The sequence below is a fragment of the Schistocerca serialis genome, chromosome 10, assembly GCF_023864345.2.
Source record: "Schistocerca serialis cubense isolate TAMUIC-IGC-003099 chromosome 10, iqSchSeri2.2, whole genome shotgun sequence".
Taxonomy (NCBI): Eukaryota; Metazoa; Arthropoda; class Insecta; order Orthoptera; family Acrididae; genus Schistocerca; species Schistocerca serialis.
This window is the reverse complement of record NC_064647.1, coordinates 178923926-178942983: the sequence shown is the minus strand read 5'-3', so window position 1 is coordinate 178942983 and position 19058 is coordinate 178923926. Positions and strand designations below refer to the sequence as shown.

Below are 19058 nucleotides of genomic sequence, written 5' to 3'. Positions count from 1 at the left end.
TAACAGAGACTTTAGTCATCACTTATATATTCTGCTTCACTACTTACAACAGTCTGCCAAGACTCGAATACCTTCTCGATTGCACGACTGTAGAAATCACGTGGCTTTGAGCGAAGAACTCGTCCAAGCATGTTCGGAGCGCGTTTTCATCCGCAAACGAAGTTTCTTGAAGGTCGTTCGATAGAGAGCGAAAAATGGGAAAATCTGAGGGCGCAAGATCATGTGAATAAGGTGGTAAAGAATGACTTCCCAAAGAAACTCCAGTATAGTGTTTTTCGTCGGTCTAGCAGAATGCAGGCAGGCGTTATAGCGGAGTAGCATCACTTCACGCAGCTTTCCTGGTCGTTGTTCTACAAGACACCTCAGTCGTTAACAACAAATTTCAGCAGTGATGCTTACACCCCGGGAAGCAAATCGTAGTAGCCACACCGTCGCTGTTCCATCAGATGCATAACATTATTTTTTGTGGGAGCGCGCAGGTCTTTCTAAGGGGAGTTGCTGCTTTGCTGGAGCTTAACCATTGCTTTCTTTTTCTTATTTTACCATAAAGACACCATTTACTGTCACGACGGAGGATACGAATGGTCGCTGATTTTTGTGCTTTTGACTTATAGCATGCGGTACTCATGCGACAGACCTTTGAACCTTCCCCACTACATGCAAATGACAGACGATGGTGGAATGATCACAGTTCATCACATTTGCAAGTTCTCGAATGGCCTACACTAACGTGGATCATTCTGCATCAAAACGTTTAGGTGATCTTCATCAAATCCCGACGGTCAGCCTGAATGTGGAGAGTCAGTAATGTTAAAAAGATCCTCCTCGAAACGAGAGAACTATTTTCTTGTCATGCTCTGTCCAGTGGCATTATCCATATACACGGTGGAAAAGTTTCTGGCTGCCTCCGGCTGCTGTGACCCCTCTATTGAACTCAAACAACAGAATATGACGAAATGTTCTGATTTCTCTACTTGACACTCCATTTCCTGGCATCCAAAGCTGCACTCACTATCTCGAAATGAGAAAATGAGCCGTCCGGAGTAGCCGAGCGCTTCTAGGCCCTACAATCTGGAACAGCGCGATCGCTACGGTCGTAGGTTCGAATCCTGCCTCGGGCATGGATGTGTGTGATGTCCTTAGGTTAGTTAGGTTTAAGTAGTTCTAAGTTCTAGGGGACTGATGACCTCAGAAGTTAAGTCCCATAGTGCTCAGAGCCATTTGAACCATTTTTGAGAAAATGACAGTATGTAAATTCAAATAACAACAGTGAACTACAAATAAGAAATGACAGTCGATAAGTAAAAACACAGCAACCGGAATACGGAGATGCAAAAGAAAAACGCTACGAACTTACGCGCCAACCCAACATTTTTAGTAGATGTTTCTTTATTACAATGGTGAAATATTGTGAAGCGTTTTGCTGTGACGAAAGATAGGCGAAAGGAAATAGTATTTCGTTCCACAGGTGAAGTTGTTAAAAAAAAAACAAACCTGGTAATCCATTGTTCTAGATTAGGTCACTGAATTTACAGGCTGAACCTATGGAATATTGTCATTACGAAGCAGGTGCGAATGGTCTTCTGTTTGAGATTATTGATTTGTGTCTAAAAAACAACAACGGAAGTCTCGCGAAGAGACCATGAAGATAAAATCAGAGAGATTAGAGCCCACACAGAGGCATACTGACAATCTTTCATTTGCACGAACAGTACGAGACGAATAGAAGGGAGAACCGATAGAGGTACTCAAAGTACCCTCCGCCGCACACCGTCAGGTGGCTTGCGGAGTATGGATGTAGATGTAGATGTAGAATCGTAACACCAAGGAGTCGTGCGACATACGCGAAATTTGGGAGGCGTGTGTCTGCATCTGAAAGACGATGTCTATTCAGGTTTGGCGCCAGTCACATAAGTGTGGCGCTAGTAGATCTGGTTTGCTTTAAATACACGCTGTCACGGTCGTGGGCGCTAGTTACCTTTGAGATTGGACGTGGTGAGCTGAAGCTAGTCAAGAATGCTTTTAATGCGACATCGACTCATCACGAAATCTGAACGAGGTTGTGTAATAGGGCTACGAGAAGCTGGACGTTGCTTCTGCAGTGCTGCAGGAAGACTGTACATGATTGGATGCAGCGGTAGTCACGAGAATGCACGGCAGCAAGAAGCCAGGGCTCCGGACGGCGACGTGGCACTACCCAGAGGGAAGGCCGCCGTGTTCGGTGTATGGCTGCGGCGCATCGTACTGCATTTGCAGCAGCTGTTGGCACCACAGTGTACTGTTGTTGTAACCCAGCATGCTATAGAGAGTGTCGACATGTTGCCTTGGCCTGTTCGATCACCAGATCTGTCTCCAGGGGAGCAGATTGCGACACCATAGGACGATAACTCCAGCGCCATCCGCAAGTAGCAGTAACCGTCCCTGCGTTGATCGGCCAAGCGCAACAGGCATGGAACTCAATCAATCCCACGAAGTGACATCTGGCACCTGTTCAGCATAATGCATGTACGTTTGCATCCTTGCATTCGACATTCTGGCGGCCACACCGGTTATTAATGCACCAGAATTTCACGTTTGCAGTGGCTTATCTCACGCTTACATTTACCTGTGATCTTGCAATGTTTATCATTTAAGTATTTTACCTAGACAAATGTATTCTCGAAATTTCATTACTTTACATTAATAATTTTTTGGTGTTGGGATTTCTTCCTCGTCAGTGAACTGAATGATAAGGATGACTGTATATGTGTCAGGTTACATCAACGCACCAAACAACAGATATTGGGTTGGCGTAAATGCCCATATCATGCACGAAACACCGCTGCCTGATGAAAAGGTTGGAGTGTGATGCACAGTGTCGGCTTCCAGTGTTAGCACGGACAACTGCAAAACTCCGTGAGGCCATTACACACGATATAAGCAACACTGTCGAGGATACGCTTCACAGAATAATTACAATTAAAAGAAAACAGCCCTCGGTCACTAATTTTTAAGGAAATAACCGGGTTTCGACACTGCTAGGAGTGTCTTCCTCAGAATTTACACCAAACAATGGTCTATAACATGGTCACAGAATTATGAGTAAAACCGTATGATACAAATTATAAAATAATAAATGACATGTAAGTACTGCCAGTCTTTCACGATTATTCCGTACTTATAATTTGTATCATACGTTTTTAGTCATAATTCTGTGACCATGTTATCGACCATTCTTTGGTGTGAATTCTGAGGAAGACACTCCTAGCAGTGTCGAAACCCGGTTAATTCGTTAATAATTAGTGATCGAGGGCTGTTTTCTTTTAATTGTAACTATTCACGGTCTCTGAACGTGCAGCCATGTACTAAATTTTGCTTCACATAATGTCGCGGAATATGATGAGACGAATACAGTTCTGCATCGATGCTGGTGGAGGGCACTTCCAACATTTACTGTGAGAACTTCGTATGTATGTAAGTATGTACAGTGTGTCACCTCCCAGCGTCATATTACCATATCCCAAAACTGTAGATTTTATCGCGTTATTGGGTCAAATGTTACGACTCATTAAAATAAAAATGGTTCAAATGGCTCTGAGCACTATGGGACTTAACTTCTCAGGTCAACAGTCCCCTAGAACTTAGAACTACTTACACCTAACTAACCAAAGGACATCACACACATCCATGCCCAAGGCAGGATTCGAACCTGCGACCGTAGCGGTCGCGCGGTTCCAGACTGTAGCGCCTAGAACCGCTCGGCCACTCTGGCCGGCTCATTAAAGTAGTTGAGGTTTATATGGATCGCACTCTGTTTGGAGTGGTTTGCTATTTGTTAGAAAACGTTGCGTATTTTAAGAGCGTTTACATGCCTTCTCTCCTTATCGTTGGTGAATTTCGGGTCTTGTTCAATCGCTGTAGTTCGCTGCAAAATTTACATTTTTGATGCAATCGTGACAGTCATTTATACGACCATTTTGTTTTCGACTGGCAGCCGCGAAATTTGAATTTGTTCCGGCGAATTTTCATTCTGTTCGCGTGTATGTTTTTTATTGTGTGTTGTTTTATAGCTCATTAAGAGTGTTGAATGATGTTTTGTTGCAGAGTATTCTTTGATTACTGATGCCGATCCTGTGTAGACGCAGGATCAGGCAAGAAAAAAAAAAGGAAAAGATAGAAGAAGCACAAAGGTATGCGTTCTTTGAGTAAAATTTCGTTATTCGCTATCCTGGCTGATACTGTAACTTTAATTTCCACGTGTGCCAGAATGGTGAGACAGCGCTGGGTTGTGATACGACCTGGGAGACAGCAGCACGGCCGGGTCACGCACCTGTATACGACGGGCGGCCCCGCCGTGGACGCGGGCAGCGTCTGGATGCGGCGCGGCGGCTTGCGCTTCTCGGGGATCTCCTCGAAGTTGATCCACTGGCGCGCTGCGGGGGCGGCGGGCTGCGGGGGCGGCGGCGGCGGGGGCGGCGGGTTGGCGCGCGGCGGCAGCGGCGGCGGCGGCGGCGACGGCGACGACGCGGACAGCGACGGCTTGCGGCCCTCGCGCGGGCTCTGCAGGCCGGCGCCCTGCTCCGCGAACTCGAACCACGACCTCCCGGATGGCGTCCTGCTGCAAAGCGCGCCCTCTGTCAGCGAAACACCGTGGCGGCGGAGGTGCCCGTACAATTTCGAGGGTGGCTCGTAGTTAAGGAACTGGGTGACGAGCCACCCCAAAAAATACAATGCTTCACCAAAACAGTGGAACACCCAGAAGACACGGTCAGATGTCAATGTACGAGGGTCACTCCAAAAGAAATGCACACTATTTTTTTAAAAATCCATCTTTTATTCTACATGTTTGAAAGTTTTACAGCGTGTAGATACATCCTTTAGGAACAATATTTTCATTTCTCGACATAATTTCCATCCCTCTCAACTGCCTTACGCCATGTTGGAGCCAGCACCTGTATACCCGCACGGTAAAATTCTGGACCAACCTGTCGGGGCCACTGTTTGACAGCGTGCACAAGGGAGTCATCATCTTCAAACCTTGTTCCACGAAGAGAGACTTTCAGTTTCCCAAAGATATGATAGTCACATGGAGCCAGGTCAGGACTGTAAGGCGGGTGTTTCAGTGTTGTCCGTCCGAGTTTTGTGATCGCTTCCACGGTTTCTTGACTGACATGTGACCGTGCATTGTTGTGCAACAATAAAACATCCTGCTTTTGCCGATGTGGTCGAACACGACTCAGTCGAGCTTGAAGTTTCTTCAGTGTCGTCACATATGCATCAGAATTTATGGTGGATCCACTTGGTATGATGTCCACAAGCAAGAGTCCTTCGGAATCGAAAAACACCGTAGCCATAACTTTTCCAGCAGAAGGTGTGGTTTTGAATTTTTTTTTCTTGGGTGAATTTGAATAATGCCACTCCATTGATTACCTCTTCATCTCTGGTGAAAAATGATGGAGCCACTGTCAACATCCTGGCAACCCACATGGCACAAACCTTTTTTAACGTCAACACTTTCAGTATTCTGCAAACACTTCCTTCCCCTATCCCAACGTAGCGTGACAATTCTTTCACTGTGAAGCATCTATCAGCAGTCACCAATTCGTTAACTCTCTGCACATTGTGTGGAGTGTGTGCAGTACGAGGCCTGCCGCTGCGAGGACAATCCTCAATATTGCCATGCCCACCTTCATCACGTAGCCTGATTGCCCACCGACTAACTGTATTGCGATCAACAGCAGCATCTCCATACACCTTTTTCAACCTCTTGTGGATGTTTCCCACTGTCTCGTTTTCACAGCACAGTAATTCTATGACAGCACGGTGCTTCTGACGAACGTCAAGTGTAGCAGCCGTCTTGAAGACATGCTGTGACGGCGCCACTCACGAGAACTGGTTCAACTGAGTTTGAAAACAGGCGGGAAGGATGTATCTACACACTGCAAAACTTTCAGACATGCAGAATGAAAACTGTATTTTTACAAAAATGTGTGCATTCCCTTGTAACTTTGTACACATTTAAGGGGGGGGGGGGGGAGGGGAACGAAAAAACAATTTTTTTTTTTTTCAGACTGTTTACAAAACAACCTTATCCCCTTCAAAGTACTCTCTCATTACAACTAATACATTTGTCCCACAGGTGCTTCCACTGCTCGAAACATTTTTTGTATTCATCGATAGAAATGGCTGACAGCTCCTCCATCATTTCTTTCTTGGCTTATTCATTGTTGTCAAATTGGTGTCCTTTCATGCCCCTTTTCATGCGTGGAAATAAGAAAAAGTCGCACGGAGCCAGGTCAGTCGAGTAGGTTTGTGGGGCAGTGGAACTATATCATATTTAGCCAGAAACTGTCTAACGGAAATGGTTTGTGTGCAGGTACGTTGTCGTGGTGGAACCACTCTGCTTCTGCCACAAATCGGCTCTTTTTTGACAAACACTGTTGCGCAATCTTTATAAAACTTCCGAATAAAAGATTTGCTTGACGGTCTGACCTGGGGGAACAAACTCTGAATGAACTACGCCATTGGCATCAAAAAAGCGAATAAGCTTTGTTTTGATGCTTGATTTGCCTTGACATTTTTTTGGACGGGATGATTATGTCGTTTGCATTGGCTTGACTACTGCTTTGTTTCTTGCTTGTTCAGTAATGACCTGTGACAGAAAATCTGGATCAGAACCCGAGGAACAAACTTGGCAGCAACGCTTTTCATTCCCAAATCTTCCGTTAAAATTCGCTGAACCGAGCACCGAGATAACCGACTAGTCTCTGACAGCTGATCGATTATCTGTCGACGGTCTGTCAGCACAAGCTCCCGAATTTTTTCAATATTACCGACGATTCTGGCCGTTGATGGACGTCCAGAACGTGGTTTGTCATCAATCGACATGTCACCATTTTTACATCGAGCAAACCATTCGGAAACTTGAGTTTTTTTCCGTACCCTCATCTTGGTAAGCTGTTTTTACCGTTAAAACAGTTTCAGCAGTATTTTTACCGAGTAGAAAACAAAATTTAACAGCAGCACATTGTTCACTTAAACTTGCTGTCGTAAAAAGCGAAACAAGAACAAAAGAGCGCTAGCAAAAACAATCACTGCAGTTGAACAGAGCAAGCCAGGCCGACAACACAGGCGGCACCGAACTGGTAGTGTGTTGCGCTATACACGACTAGCGGCAGAAATGCGTACTACAAAAGCTCCGCCCACGGCAATGTTATTCCGGTTTGTTTGGGTAATCCCTGGTATGCCATTGGCCATTATATAAATGATTAGACTTGCAGCCCTCTGTGACAGGTAGAAGAGCCACCACAGTGCGTCAGTCGTTTTCATGTTAAGTGTTCTGTTATGGTAGGGTATATAGCTGGACGTGAACAGCGTCAGATATTGTGTGGGCATGGGGATGCCGCCTACCCGTGGGAGACAGCGATATCAGCACCTGACTGAATTTGAAAGGGGGTCTCATTTCGAATCTCCGTTTCGCCAGCTGGTCGAATCGTGCAGTACCCAGATTTGTGGAGCATTTTGATGTGATAGTGGCCTGATGTTGGACGGCTTGAGAACGTGAGAGCAGGTGTGCTCGTCGTAATGATTCCGGTCGACCACCCCTGACGTCCACAAAGAAGGATTGCGGACCGAGCACATCGAAGCACCTTCACCTCTAACACCTGAATACAAGTAATGGACTCTCTGAATCATTCTTTCCGTCCAGTACAATTGGTTGGAGACTAGAAGCAGGCAGACTAGGGAAGTACCGTCCTGTGTCTAGGCTGCCATTAACATCACAACACGAGTGGCTGAATTTGGAGTGGTGGCATGACCAGGAAGTACGGGCTGGCAACGAATGCTGTCGCATTGTGTTCAGCAATGAATCGCAATTCTGCACTACAGTGGACGACCATCGTTGACGAATATGGCGGCGACCTCAGGAGAGCTCCCGTTTTTCCGATATCTCGGAGAGGAATAGCTGCGTCACCAATGGCGTCATAGTGTGGATGCCAATGAGTACGATTTCAAGTCACGGCTGGCAGGGGCTGAGGGAACTCTGACGGCAAAACGCCACATCACCAACATCTCGCGTTGTCACGTGTTGCCTGTCATGAAACAGTATCATAAAGTATCAACGGCCTACGAGATGTTGAGGTACCTCGGTGGCCAGCGCGATCCCAGATCTGCCCCCGTTGTAACGTATGTGGGAGCAGTTGGGACATCAACTCCGTCCCAGTGCCAGTATGCAGCATACGAAAGCCGAGCTTCAACAGTTGTGGATCAGCTCGCCTAATGAAAGGATGCAACGGCATTATTACATTCTTCCTGAACGAATCAGAGCACGCATAGAGGTGGGTGCAACGTCATACTTAAGTGGGCTCATATTTCCTAGCTCTCGAGGTTTTAATCACTGAAGTAACATCACATATCCTCTTCATCCATGATTTCTCTTCCTCCCCTCCTTCTCGGCGCTTTACTTTTCTCGTCAGACAGTATATATTAAAATATATTTTTCAATAATGAACCATAGAATTTAAGTTACCGGGAAGCATATCGAATATTTTCAGCACCGATTTAAATAATAAATTTAAAACAGTTGATATATGAGCCGTACGCGGCTCGTTTTTGTGCCGTTCCTTGCTTGACAGCTTGTCTTTATTCGATTTACTGGCGTCACTAAGTTGCGGGCTTGTCTGCCCGTGACTGGTAACAGCAGCGCGTATCGATAAGAGCACTGTCGTACTATCTCTGGAGCGACCACTAGTATTTCCGTGTCGTGGTCTGTGGGAGTCCAGTCGGGGGCGCAGCGCCAGTGAGGTGCGGACATCCAGTACTCGCCGATCGCTGGCGACACACATGAACTGTCCGACGGAGGGAGACTTGAGCGGCGACGACCGTTGGTTGGTCGTTCGGTCGGTCGTCTCATCGGGCGATGTGTATTTGGTCTTTTGACCATTTCTGGACCTCGTCAGTTGTTCATTTTGCCGGACGTGGGTCGGTTCCTTCCTTGTGCAGAGACGTGGGGTGGCCAATGGGCAAGATTTCCCTCTGCATGGTTGGGTCCGAGCCAGTGTGCCCTGGTCTTCGTGTCTCCGAGTTCCGAGCGGGCATCGAGTTGAGTCGCGATGGAACTGCAGTGAGGTCCGGACAGCCAAGACTCGCCCGACTGTTGCCGACACACATGACTTGAGTGGGGACGACCTTGGTTGGTCGTTTGGTCGGTCGTCTCATCGGACGACGTGTTTTGGTCGCCGACCGGCTGTGGGTTAGCTGTGTGTGTCGACTTGTGATTCGTCCTTGTTGTTCCACGGTGATTGCTTTTAGGATTGTTCGAGTTCTTGTGGAAGTGTTTTCGTGGAACTGTGTCTAGCTTGTGTGATTTCGACTGAGCAGTTACATTAATGCTGTCTGCCTACTGCAGTAGGAAGTCGGTCGGTTGGGACAGAGAAGCGAGAAAGTCTCCGCGGCGAGGGCATTAGCGCAGTGTTCCGCAGTGTCTTTTTCCTCGCCGTGTTGATGCTGTCCGGCACGGCGTGTTGTTCGACAGCCCTTGGTGTTTGTTCATATTCTTCAGGGGTTATTGTGCCTTGGCTGTATTTATACGCCAATATTTGAAGACGTAGTGCTGCTGGTACCTTCGTCCTCACTGACAGTTTCCGTTATCGTGCCGTTGGTCGGCCGGAAGGGAGTTGATTAGGTTGTTGGTGCGTCCCTCAGCCGTCCCTGGGTCAGGTTCCCATTCGATTATTTAATCTTACGTTTGGCTGCCTGTCTTACCTAACCTGACGTTAGAGTTACCTCCTCAGGCCGACCCTTGGAACACTTATGAGCACCACTGTTCTGTTGTTTCTAGATGGTGATTTTCTTTCAGTTTTAAGTACTGTGCACGGCCTTCAGCCGAACCTTATGTGGAATATTTTAAGATAAGACCTTCAGCCGTCTTAAATAAAAACTTGTAAGATTCTTGCTTAAACCCTTTTTTTAAAAAAAAAAAAAAGAATGGGGGATTTTGCTCTATAGGAATTCCGTATGAACCAGGCCTTAAGCCTTGAGTTGTTCTATGTTCAGTATGTGGCCTTCAGCTGAGCTTTTATGTCAAATATTTTTAAGATAAGGCCTTCAGCCGTCTTAAACTAAAATTTGAAATTTCACCTTTAAAACCTTTTCAAGTTTCTTCTCTATTGGAAATTCTTGTTATTCAGGGCTTAAGCCTCAGTTCTTCTATGTCCAGAGTGGCCTTCAGCCGAGTATTTACGTAAAAAATTTTTGTAACTCAGGCCTTCAGCTGTGTGTATTCCTTAAGGCAATTTTAATAACTTGTGTTCGAACCTTCAGTCGTATTGTTTTTGAATCCTTTTAAGGGCATGTGTGATTAACTGTTTTTAGGAAAATAAATTTGTGTGTTTTGTGCAACTAACAGTAACAGATCTCGGCCCCTTTCCACAACCATAATCTGATCCGCTCTGTCCTGTGTGCCAAGATTTCAGTACCAAGCCCTACACGATTTTCAGCTTTCGCTGCTTACAGTGAATGGAAATTAACACAATGGCTGGGCCACGTTTTGGGATCCCTATCTCTGCCTCGCTCTATTGTGCTTTGATGGAACTCTGTGCTTCTGAAGTCACAGGATGATATGATTTTCTCGTTTTGTAGACGGCACAGTTTACATTTCTAAAACACTACCGGAGAAAAACATACAAAACCGTCAAGGGAAGGGAAATTTTACTGACAAGTGAGGTGACAGGCAGTTCATCGTTGTAGGAGTATACGATTCAGACCAAATGAAAAATCTGTGTGACAGTAAAAGGTGCCCCAACAGCCAATACACTGTGTAGCACCCTCAGGCGTCTATTCTCGCATCATGAAGGTGCCGAATGCCATCCTGCGATAGACTGTCCTAAGCATCTTGCGCCTTTTGCTGCAATTCGGCAGGCTCTGGAGAGCGGGTAAGTTCCCGCTTCATGATGTCCCATACATGTTCAACTGGCGAGATATCTGGTGATCCTGTGGCCAGGGCAGTTGTTGTACAGCACCTTGCGTATGTGGGCGAACACTGTAGTGCTGAAAAAGGACATCATCTTCGTGTCGAAGAAATGGCAGTAGCATGGGGGTAACAGTCGGCGCATTGTAGCGGACATTGGTTGCTTTACCTTGCAGAACAAAAAATGTTACCTTGAGTTGGTTCGATCATGGGTCCCCTCCTGTTCTTGATATAGGTGAAACAAGATGCTCAACTGACACTGTTTGCTGATGATACAAGCATAATTATTAATCCAGTAAACGAAAGTCCGATAGAAAATTATACAAATAAGGTAGTTGAAAAAGTTATTAATTGGTTTTCTGCGAATGGGCTTGCTCTGAACTTTGAAAAAACACCGTACATCTTCTGCTGCAGAAAGTGTGATTCCTTCAATAAACATAACACGACAAAAGAAGTCAGTAGCCAGGGTAGAGCATACTAAGTTTTTGGGTGTACATATAGATGAGAATCTTAATTGGAAAATTCATATTTTGGGTCTCCTAAAGCGACTAGGTTCAGCAACTTTTGCAATCAGAATAATTGCCAGTTTTGAGGATGTAGAAATTAGTAACCTAACATACTTTTCATACTTCCACTCTCTGATGTCATACAGAATAATATTCTGGGGCAACTCAACACTTAGGCAAAAGGTATTCACTGCTCAAATGAAAGAAGTTAGAATAATGTTTGGGGTTCATAGTCGCACATCTTGAAGACATCTGTTTAAAAGGTTAGGAATTCTTACAACTACTGCACAGTACATTTACTCAGTAATGAAATTCTTTCTCAACAACATGGACCAGTTTAAAATCAACAGCTACATTCATGATTACAATACCAGAAAAAAGAAAGACCTACACTGTCCTTTACTTAACCTATCTTTGGCACAGAAAGGGGTAAAATATGCTGCTATAAAACTTTTTGATAAATTACCAGATGAAATAAAATGTCTGACTGACAGCAGTAATAGTTTAAAAATCAAATTGAAATCGTAACTCGTTGGCAACTCCTTCTATACCATAGATGAATCTTGAATATGAGTAAATATATCTGGAGACATAATATATGCATTTTGTGCCATTTAAGGGAATTGGATAGATAATAGAAATATTTAGGTATAACACTATAATGTAAAAAAAAACCACCTTGTTTCCTGTGCGCATTTCTCGTGCATTTGACACGTTCCACATCATAACGGTTTTTCCGTGCTATTGATCAATGGAACACGTAACTAACTAACTAACTAACTAACTAACTATGGCCCTCCATACCGTGAAGCCTGGGCTTGGACCTGTGTGTCGTGTGCGAAAGCACTCTGGAAAGGGCCGCTCGCCATGTTTACGCCATACATAAAGAACCTACTCTCACCACTGAATACAACTCAACGCCATTCCATTCTCCACGGAACTCTTTCACGACGTCAGAGTAGCTATCCTCGGCGATGTCGTGGTGTCGGTGGTAGCCAAAGGCACAAGTGATGTTAACCTTGCTGCAAGTAGACTGTTGCCAATGGTCCCTGATCACATAGCAGGTGCATCATGAGCACAGGTGTCGTTCCTGGATGATGTTCGGTCGGCCACCGCTGATCTTGACGTGCGCCTGTACAACGCAGACGTCCAGAACCTGGTCTCCACAAGTGGGAATATTCCACAGTGCACTATTGGAAGCATCGACACATCACAGTACACTGTGCAGTCTGCTGATACGTCCATCCAGCCCCTCTGCGGGTTCGGGGGTAAGAATAGGCCCGCGGTATTCCTGCCTGTCGTAAGAGGCGACTAAAAGGAGTCTCACACGTTTCGGCCTTCTGTGATGGTCCCCTCTTGGGTTTGACCTCCTTTTTTTCAAAATTTCCGTTGTTAGTGCGTGCCATTTGGGGAAGGACACCTTACGTGGTGTTTTTCTATTGGTCCATCATGCTCCACCATCTTGCATGTTCCCTATTGTCGTGTGGGGGGGGGACTACGCCCAACATCTTCTGGGATGTCTCCTTCTCGCCTTGTGCGCACTCTTCTTCTTAGCGCCTACGACAAGTGTGGACCCTTTCAACACCTAAAATCCAGCACAGTAGCCAGTCCGTTGTGGTGGGTTCGTCATGTACCCTCTTGGTGGTAGCCCCCTGACCACGCAGGGATCGCACTACAGATGCCAGAGCTGTTTCCTCCCCATGCATGCCAAGGAGTATGTGCCCATCTTGTCTGGGGCACGGGGACTCCAGGCAACGGGGTATCGGCCAGGTACCCGTTGCTTTGGCTGGGTGGCGCCCTTGGGGAGAGCCCTCGTTCGGAGTAGGTGGCATCTGGGCGGATGTGGCGCCATGAAGCGCAATAAATCACACCAAGCTGGTGGTCGCACGGCCACCAGCGTCTCTAAGCGTGGTGGAGTAGACTTTGATGCTGCGCAATATGACCCTAGTCGTTCCCCTCGTTGGCTGCGCCATGGGAGGGACGCCGATCTAGTGCCAAGCGGGAGCCTTACGTACCGCAATACCTTGTCTGCAGCAGGACTGATGGTGACTCCTTTCTTACGACGAAGTCTCTGTTTTTTGTGGAACACCTGGAGGATAAGTTTGGGGAAGTGGCGGGGTTGTCTAAAATGAGGAATGGGTCCATCCTCCTCAAGACGTCCTCCCCAGCCCAGTCACGAGCGTTGCTCTTGTGCGATAAGCTGGGTGACGTCCCTGTTACCATCACTCCCCACAGTAGCTTAAATATGGTCCAAGGGATTATTTACCATCGTGACCTCTTATTACAATCCGATGACGAGCTGAGAGCCGACTTGGAACGACGTGGTGTACATTTTGTCCGTCGTGTACATAGAGGGCCCAAGGCTAACAGGGTGGCCACCGGTGTCTTTATCTTGGCCTTCGAGGGTGATGTCTTGCCCGAGAAGGTCAAGGTGATGGTTTACCGTTGTGACGTGAAGCCATACGTCCCTCCCCCGATGCGGTGCTTCCAGTGCTGGAAGTTTGGGCATATGTCCTCCCGTCGCCCATCCAGCGCTACATGTCGAGATTGCGGACGCCCCTCTCATCCCGATTCTCCATGTGCGCCTCCGCCTGTATGTGTCAACTGTGGGGAGCACCACTCTCCATGCTCACCGGATTGCCCCGTTCTTCATAAGGAGCGGAAGATCATGGAATTTAAGACCCTGGACCGGCTTACTTATCGAGAGGCAAAACTGAAATATGAAAGGTTGTATCCTGCTTCCCTTCGACCATCTTATGCTGCAGCCACGTTATCGTCGCCCACGCGAGCAACGGTTGTCGCCTCATCTGTGCCGCCTTCAGTGGGCCCTCGGGGCCGTGTATCTCTGTCTGCCGCCCTCGTGTCTGGCGGCAAGCCTTCCTCTGTTGCCCCCTTAGCAGTTGGGGGCAAACCCTCTTCTGTCGCTCCCCCCACGCTTACTTCGGGAGTGACATCTGCTCCACAACCGGGAGGCTCGATCCCTCCCCCTCCTTCTCCGCCGGCGTTGCTTCCGCCGGTTCCTCTCTCGCAGAAGGGGTCCCTCGGGGCTCTCCCTTCCTCCGTTTCTTCTCCTTCCCAGCCAGATGTCAGCCAGTGGCTGAAGGTTCCGCCACCTGCTGGTCGTAGGGCTTCTGTGTCGTCGTCAGCCTCCGATGCTCCTTCAGAGAAGCTCTCCCAGCCCTCTCACCCTAAGGGCCAACGTGAGAAGAAGGAACGGCATGTGTCCAAGAAGAAGGACGTTCCGGCGGTTTCAGCACCGCCTGCTGTACATAGTCCTGGCTCCGGGGATGAGGTGGAGATCCTCGCCTCTGCCGCGGATCTCGCCCTCATGGAACCCTTGGGGGCCTCTCCTATGGACTCAGCTGACTCTCCCCCGGTGGCGGCAGTTGGCTCTGAAGCGCTGTCTGCCTCTTAGTCGCATTCACGCCCTCCCAGTCCCTTCCTGCTTCCATTCTCCAATGGAACTGCGGTGGTTATTTCCGCCACCTGCCTGAGCTCCGGATGCTTCTGAGTGATTCCCCTGTTCTCTGCATTGCTCTGCAGGAAACTTGGTTTCCTGCACTGCGGACCCCCACCCTTCGCGGTTATCGGGGATACTATAAGAACCGTGCTGCCTGTCAATGAGCGTCAGGTGGGGTTTGCCTCTTTGTTCACCACTCTGTCTGTAGCTCGCCAGTACCCCTTCAGACGCCTTTAGAGGCAGTTGCTGCCAGGGTTGAGCTCTCGCCGGCTATTACTGTTTGCTCTGTTTACATTCCTCCGGATGGGGAGCTCCCCCGACATGTCTTGGCTGCGCTGCTGGCTCAACTCCCGCCACCATTGCTGCTTCTGGGCGATTTCAATGCCCACAACCCTCTATGGGGTGGGACTGTCTCTGATGACCGCGGTCGGGCCGTGGAGCATTTGTTGGCTCAGCTCGACCTTAGCCTTTTGAACACCGGTGCTCCCACGCATTTCAGTGTTGCCCATGGCTCGTTCTCGGCCATCGCTCTCTCTCTTTGCAGCCCCGGACTTGACCCATCCCTCCACTGGAGGGTGCACCCTGACCTGTGCGGTAGTGACCATTTTCCCATCTATTTGTCACTACCCCAGGGTCATTCTTCTGGGCGCCTGCCCCGCTGGGCTCTCCACAGGGCTGACTGGCCGGCTTTTACTTCTGCTGCAACCATTGAGTCTCCCCCACAGGGTGACATTGACGAGGTGGTCCGTGTTTTAACCACGTCCATCATTTCAGCGGCGGAGGCTGCCATCCCCTGATCTTCTGGCCTCCCTCGGAGGAAGGCTGTACCCTGGTGGTCGCCGGAGATTGCTGAGGCTATTCGCGACCGTCGGCGGGCTCTCCAGCGTCATAGGCGGCACCCGTCTCTGGAGACCCTCATCGCCTTTAAGAGGCTCCGTGCCTTGGCCTGTCGTCTTATTGCGCGGCGTAAGCAGGAGTGCTGGGAGAGGTATGTCTCATCCTTGGGCTCCCATGTCTCCCCCTCAATCGTGTGGTCCCGGATCCGGCGGATTTATGGATACCAGACCCCTATGGGTGTCCCTGGGCTCTCCTTGGACGGCGCTGTCTGCACGGACGCTGCCGCCATTGCTGAACGGCTTGCCGCGCACTTTGCTCAGAGCTCTGCGACTGCATCTTATCCCCCCGCCTTTTGCTCTCTAAAGGAGCGAGCCGAGCGGACGCCGTTCTCATTCCACACGCGTCGTTCTGAAACATACAATGCTCCTTTCAGCGAGAGGGAATTCCTCACTGCCCTCGCCGATTGCCCTGATACAGCACCAGGCCCAGACTGCATCCACGCGCAGATGCTGAAGCATCTCTCCAGGGACTGCCAGAGACACATTCTCGCGATATTTAATCGCATTTGGAGCGAAGGCGTGTTCCCGTCGCAATGGCGAGAGGGTGTTATTGTCCCAATCTTGAAGCCCGGTGCGGACCCACTGGCGGTGGACAGCTATTGTCCCATTACCCTCACCAACGTTTTGTGCAAATTGCTAGAACGTATGGTGGGGCGGCGTTTGTGTTGGGTCCTTGAGTCGCGCGGTCTCCTCGCTCCATCCCAGGGTGGCTTCCGCCGGGGCTGGTCTGCCACGGACAATTTGGTGCGGCTGGAATCTGCTATCCGTACAGCCTTTGCCCGACGTCAGCATCACGTTGCTGTATTTTTCGATCTGCGGAAGGCGTATGACACCACATGGAGGCATCACATCCTCGCCACGTTGCATGAGTGGGGTCTTCGTGGTCGGCTCCCGGCTTTTCTTCAAACCTTTTTATTGCGCCGCTCTTTCTGGGTGCAAGTCGGTGCCGCTTCTAGTTCCTCTTATATACAGGAAAATGGGGTCCCGCAGGGCTCGGTGTTGAGCATCTCCTTATTTCTAGTGGCCATTAATGGTCTGGCTGCAGCAGTGGGGTCGTCGGTGTCTCCTTCTTTGTATGCCGACGACTTCTGCATCTCATTTAGCTCCACGACTACGGTAGTCACCGAACGCAGGCTGCAAGTCGCCGTTCGCAAGGCAGCATCATGGGCTCTGACTCATGGTTTTCAGTTCTCTGCAGCCAAGACTCGAGTTATGCACTTCTGCAGGCGTCGGACGGTCCACCCTCATCCTGAACTTTACCTCGACGGCCACCTGCTTGACGTGGTGGACACTTGCCGCTTCTTGGGACTTGTGTTTGATGCCCGGCTCACATGGGTTCCTCATGTTACTCAGCTGAAGCAAAAATGCTGGCGGCACCTCAACGCCCTCCGCTGCCTTAGCCACACGTCTTGGGGTGCAGATCGCTGCACGCTGCTGCGATTGTACAGAGCCCTTGTGCAGTCCCGGCTTGATTATGGGAGCCTGGCCTATGGGTCTGCGTCACCCTCAGTGTTGAAGTTGTTAGACCCCATACACCACTGTGGGGTTTGGCTTGCCACTGGCGCTTTTCGCACTAGCCCCGTGGATAGTCTACTGGTGGAGTCCGGGGTTCCCCCGCTGCGGATTCGCCGCCATCGTCTGCTCGCCGACTATGCTGCCCACGTGCATTGCTCGCCAGGCCATCCCAATCGTCGCCTGCTTTTCCCTGCCATGGTCCTCCATCTGCCCGAACGGCGACCTAGGTCTGGGCTTTCCGTAGCTGTCCGCGTCCGGTCCCTGCTGTCGGAACTGGGGTCATTCCCTCTTCTCCCTCCCTTCTGGGTCCGTGCACCTACACTTCCCTGGTGTTTGCCCCGTCCGTCCGTCCGTCTGGACTTGGCGCAGGGACCCAAGGACTCGGTTCCTCCTGTGGCCCTCCGTCGCCATTTTCTTGCTCTCCTCGCCTCATTTCTGGGCTGTGAGCCTGTCTACACTGATGGTTCCCTGGTTGATGGTCGCACTGCCTATGCTTTTGCTCATGCTGCCCATGTTGAGCAACGCTCCTTGCCGGCTGGCTGCAGTATTTTTACTGCAGAGCTGGTGGCCATCTTACGCGCTCTTGAGCATATGCGTTTCTGCTCAGGTAGGTCCATCGTCATCTGCAATGACTCCCTGAGCAGCCTTCAGGCCATCGACCGCTGATATCCCTCTTCTCCTCTGGTGTCCTCTATTCAGGAGTCTGTTTCCGCCATTGCCCGTTCTGGTCGTTTGGTGGTCTTGGTTTGGACGCCAGGTCATGTTGGCATCCCGGGGAACGAACGTGTTGACAGGCTGGCCAAAGGGGCGCTCGACGCCCCAGCTTTGGAGATCGACCTCACAGCTCGCGATCAGCAGCTGGTGTTGCGCCGTAAGGTGCTTGGGGTGTGGTCTGCTGAGTGGCGAGGCATGACAGCGCCTAATAAACTGCGGGCTGTCAAGGAGACGACCGATGTGTGGCGCTCCTCCCTGCGGTCTTCTCGCAGGGACTCTGTTATCCTGTGTCGGCTCCGCATCGGCCATACATACCTGACGCACGGCCATCTTTTGCGTCAGGAGGATCCCCCCCTGTGTCGGTGTGGGTCCCGGCTGACGGTCGCCCACATTTTACTGGAGTGTCCCCGACTGCGCACCCTTCGGCAGTCTTTTAATTTCCCGGGCACCTTGCCTTTGATTTTATGCGACGATGCCTCCATGGCTGACAATGTTTTACATTTTATCCGTGCTCGTCCTTTTTATGGATCCATTTAGGGGGGTCCTGCACCTTTCCGTTTCTGTGTCTTTTGTCCTCGCGTCTCTCCATATTTGTTGCTGTTTTGGTGTGTCGTCGGATGGTTGACTCTTTCCCTTTTTTTGTTGTCGTGGTCAGTCAACCAGTCTCCGGCCATCTTCTTTTCTTCTATTTCTTTCTGTCTGGTGTTCGTCTGTACTCTTCTTTTCTGTAGTGTTCGTTGCCTAATTTGTGTTCTTTAGCACCTGGGGGGGGGGGGAGTCTCCTTCCCCTTGGGGTTTTATCTGCTCTGCGACTTTGTCTCGCTTGTTTTTGGAATGGGGGACTGATGACCTTAGCTGTTTAGTCCCCCTTCAACACCCCAACAACCACCACCACCACCGTCCATCCAGCTTCCCACAGGCCCACAATGTAACCTTGTTCAAATTGCTGAAGCTGTTCAACAGGAGAACGCCCTTGTCGGCGGGGCATGGGTGTGCCTAGAATGAATGTACTCCTCTAAAAC

The 19058-nt window shown here is 49.4% G+C and overlaps 1 protein-coding gene across 1 annotated transcript in view; it reads right to left on the bottom strand.

Moving 5' to 3' along the window:
- LOC126424647 (serine/arginine repetitive matrix protein 1) overlaps window positions 1-19058 on the bottom strand; it is a 653808-nt gene that overhangs the window by 54832 nt on the left and 579918 nt on the right. Inside the window, exons 17-18 of the mRNA XM_050087379.1 lie at window positions 16486-16501; window positions 4310-4680 (exon numbers count right to left, since the gene is read on the bottom strand). Of these exons, the coding sequence (XP_049943336.1) occupies window positions 4310-4680; window positions 16486-16501 (387 nt within the window). The remainder of the gene's footprint in view (window positions 1-4309; window positions 4681-16485; window positions 16502-19058) is intronic.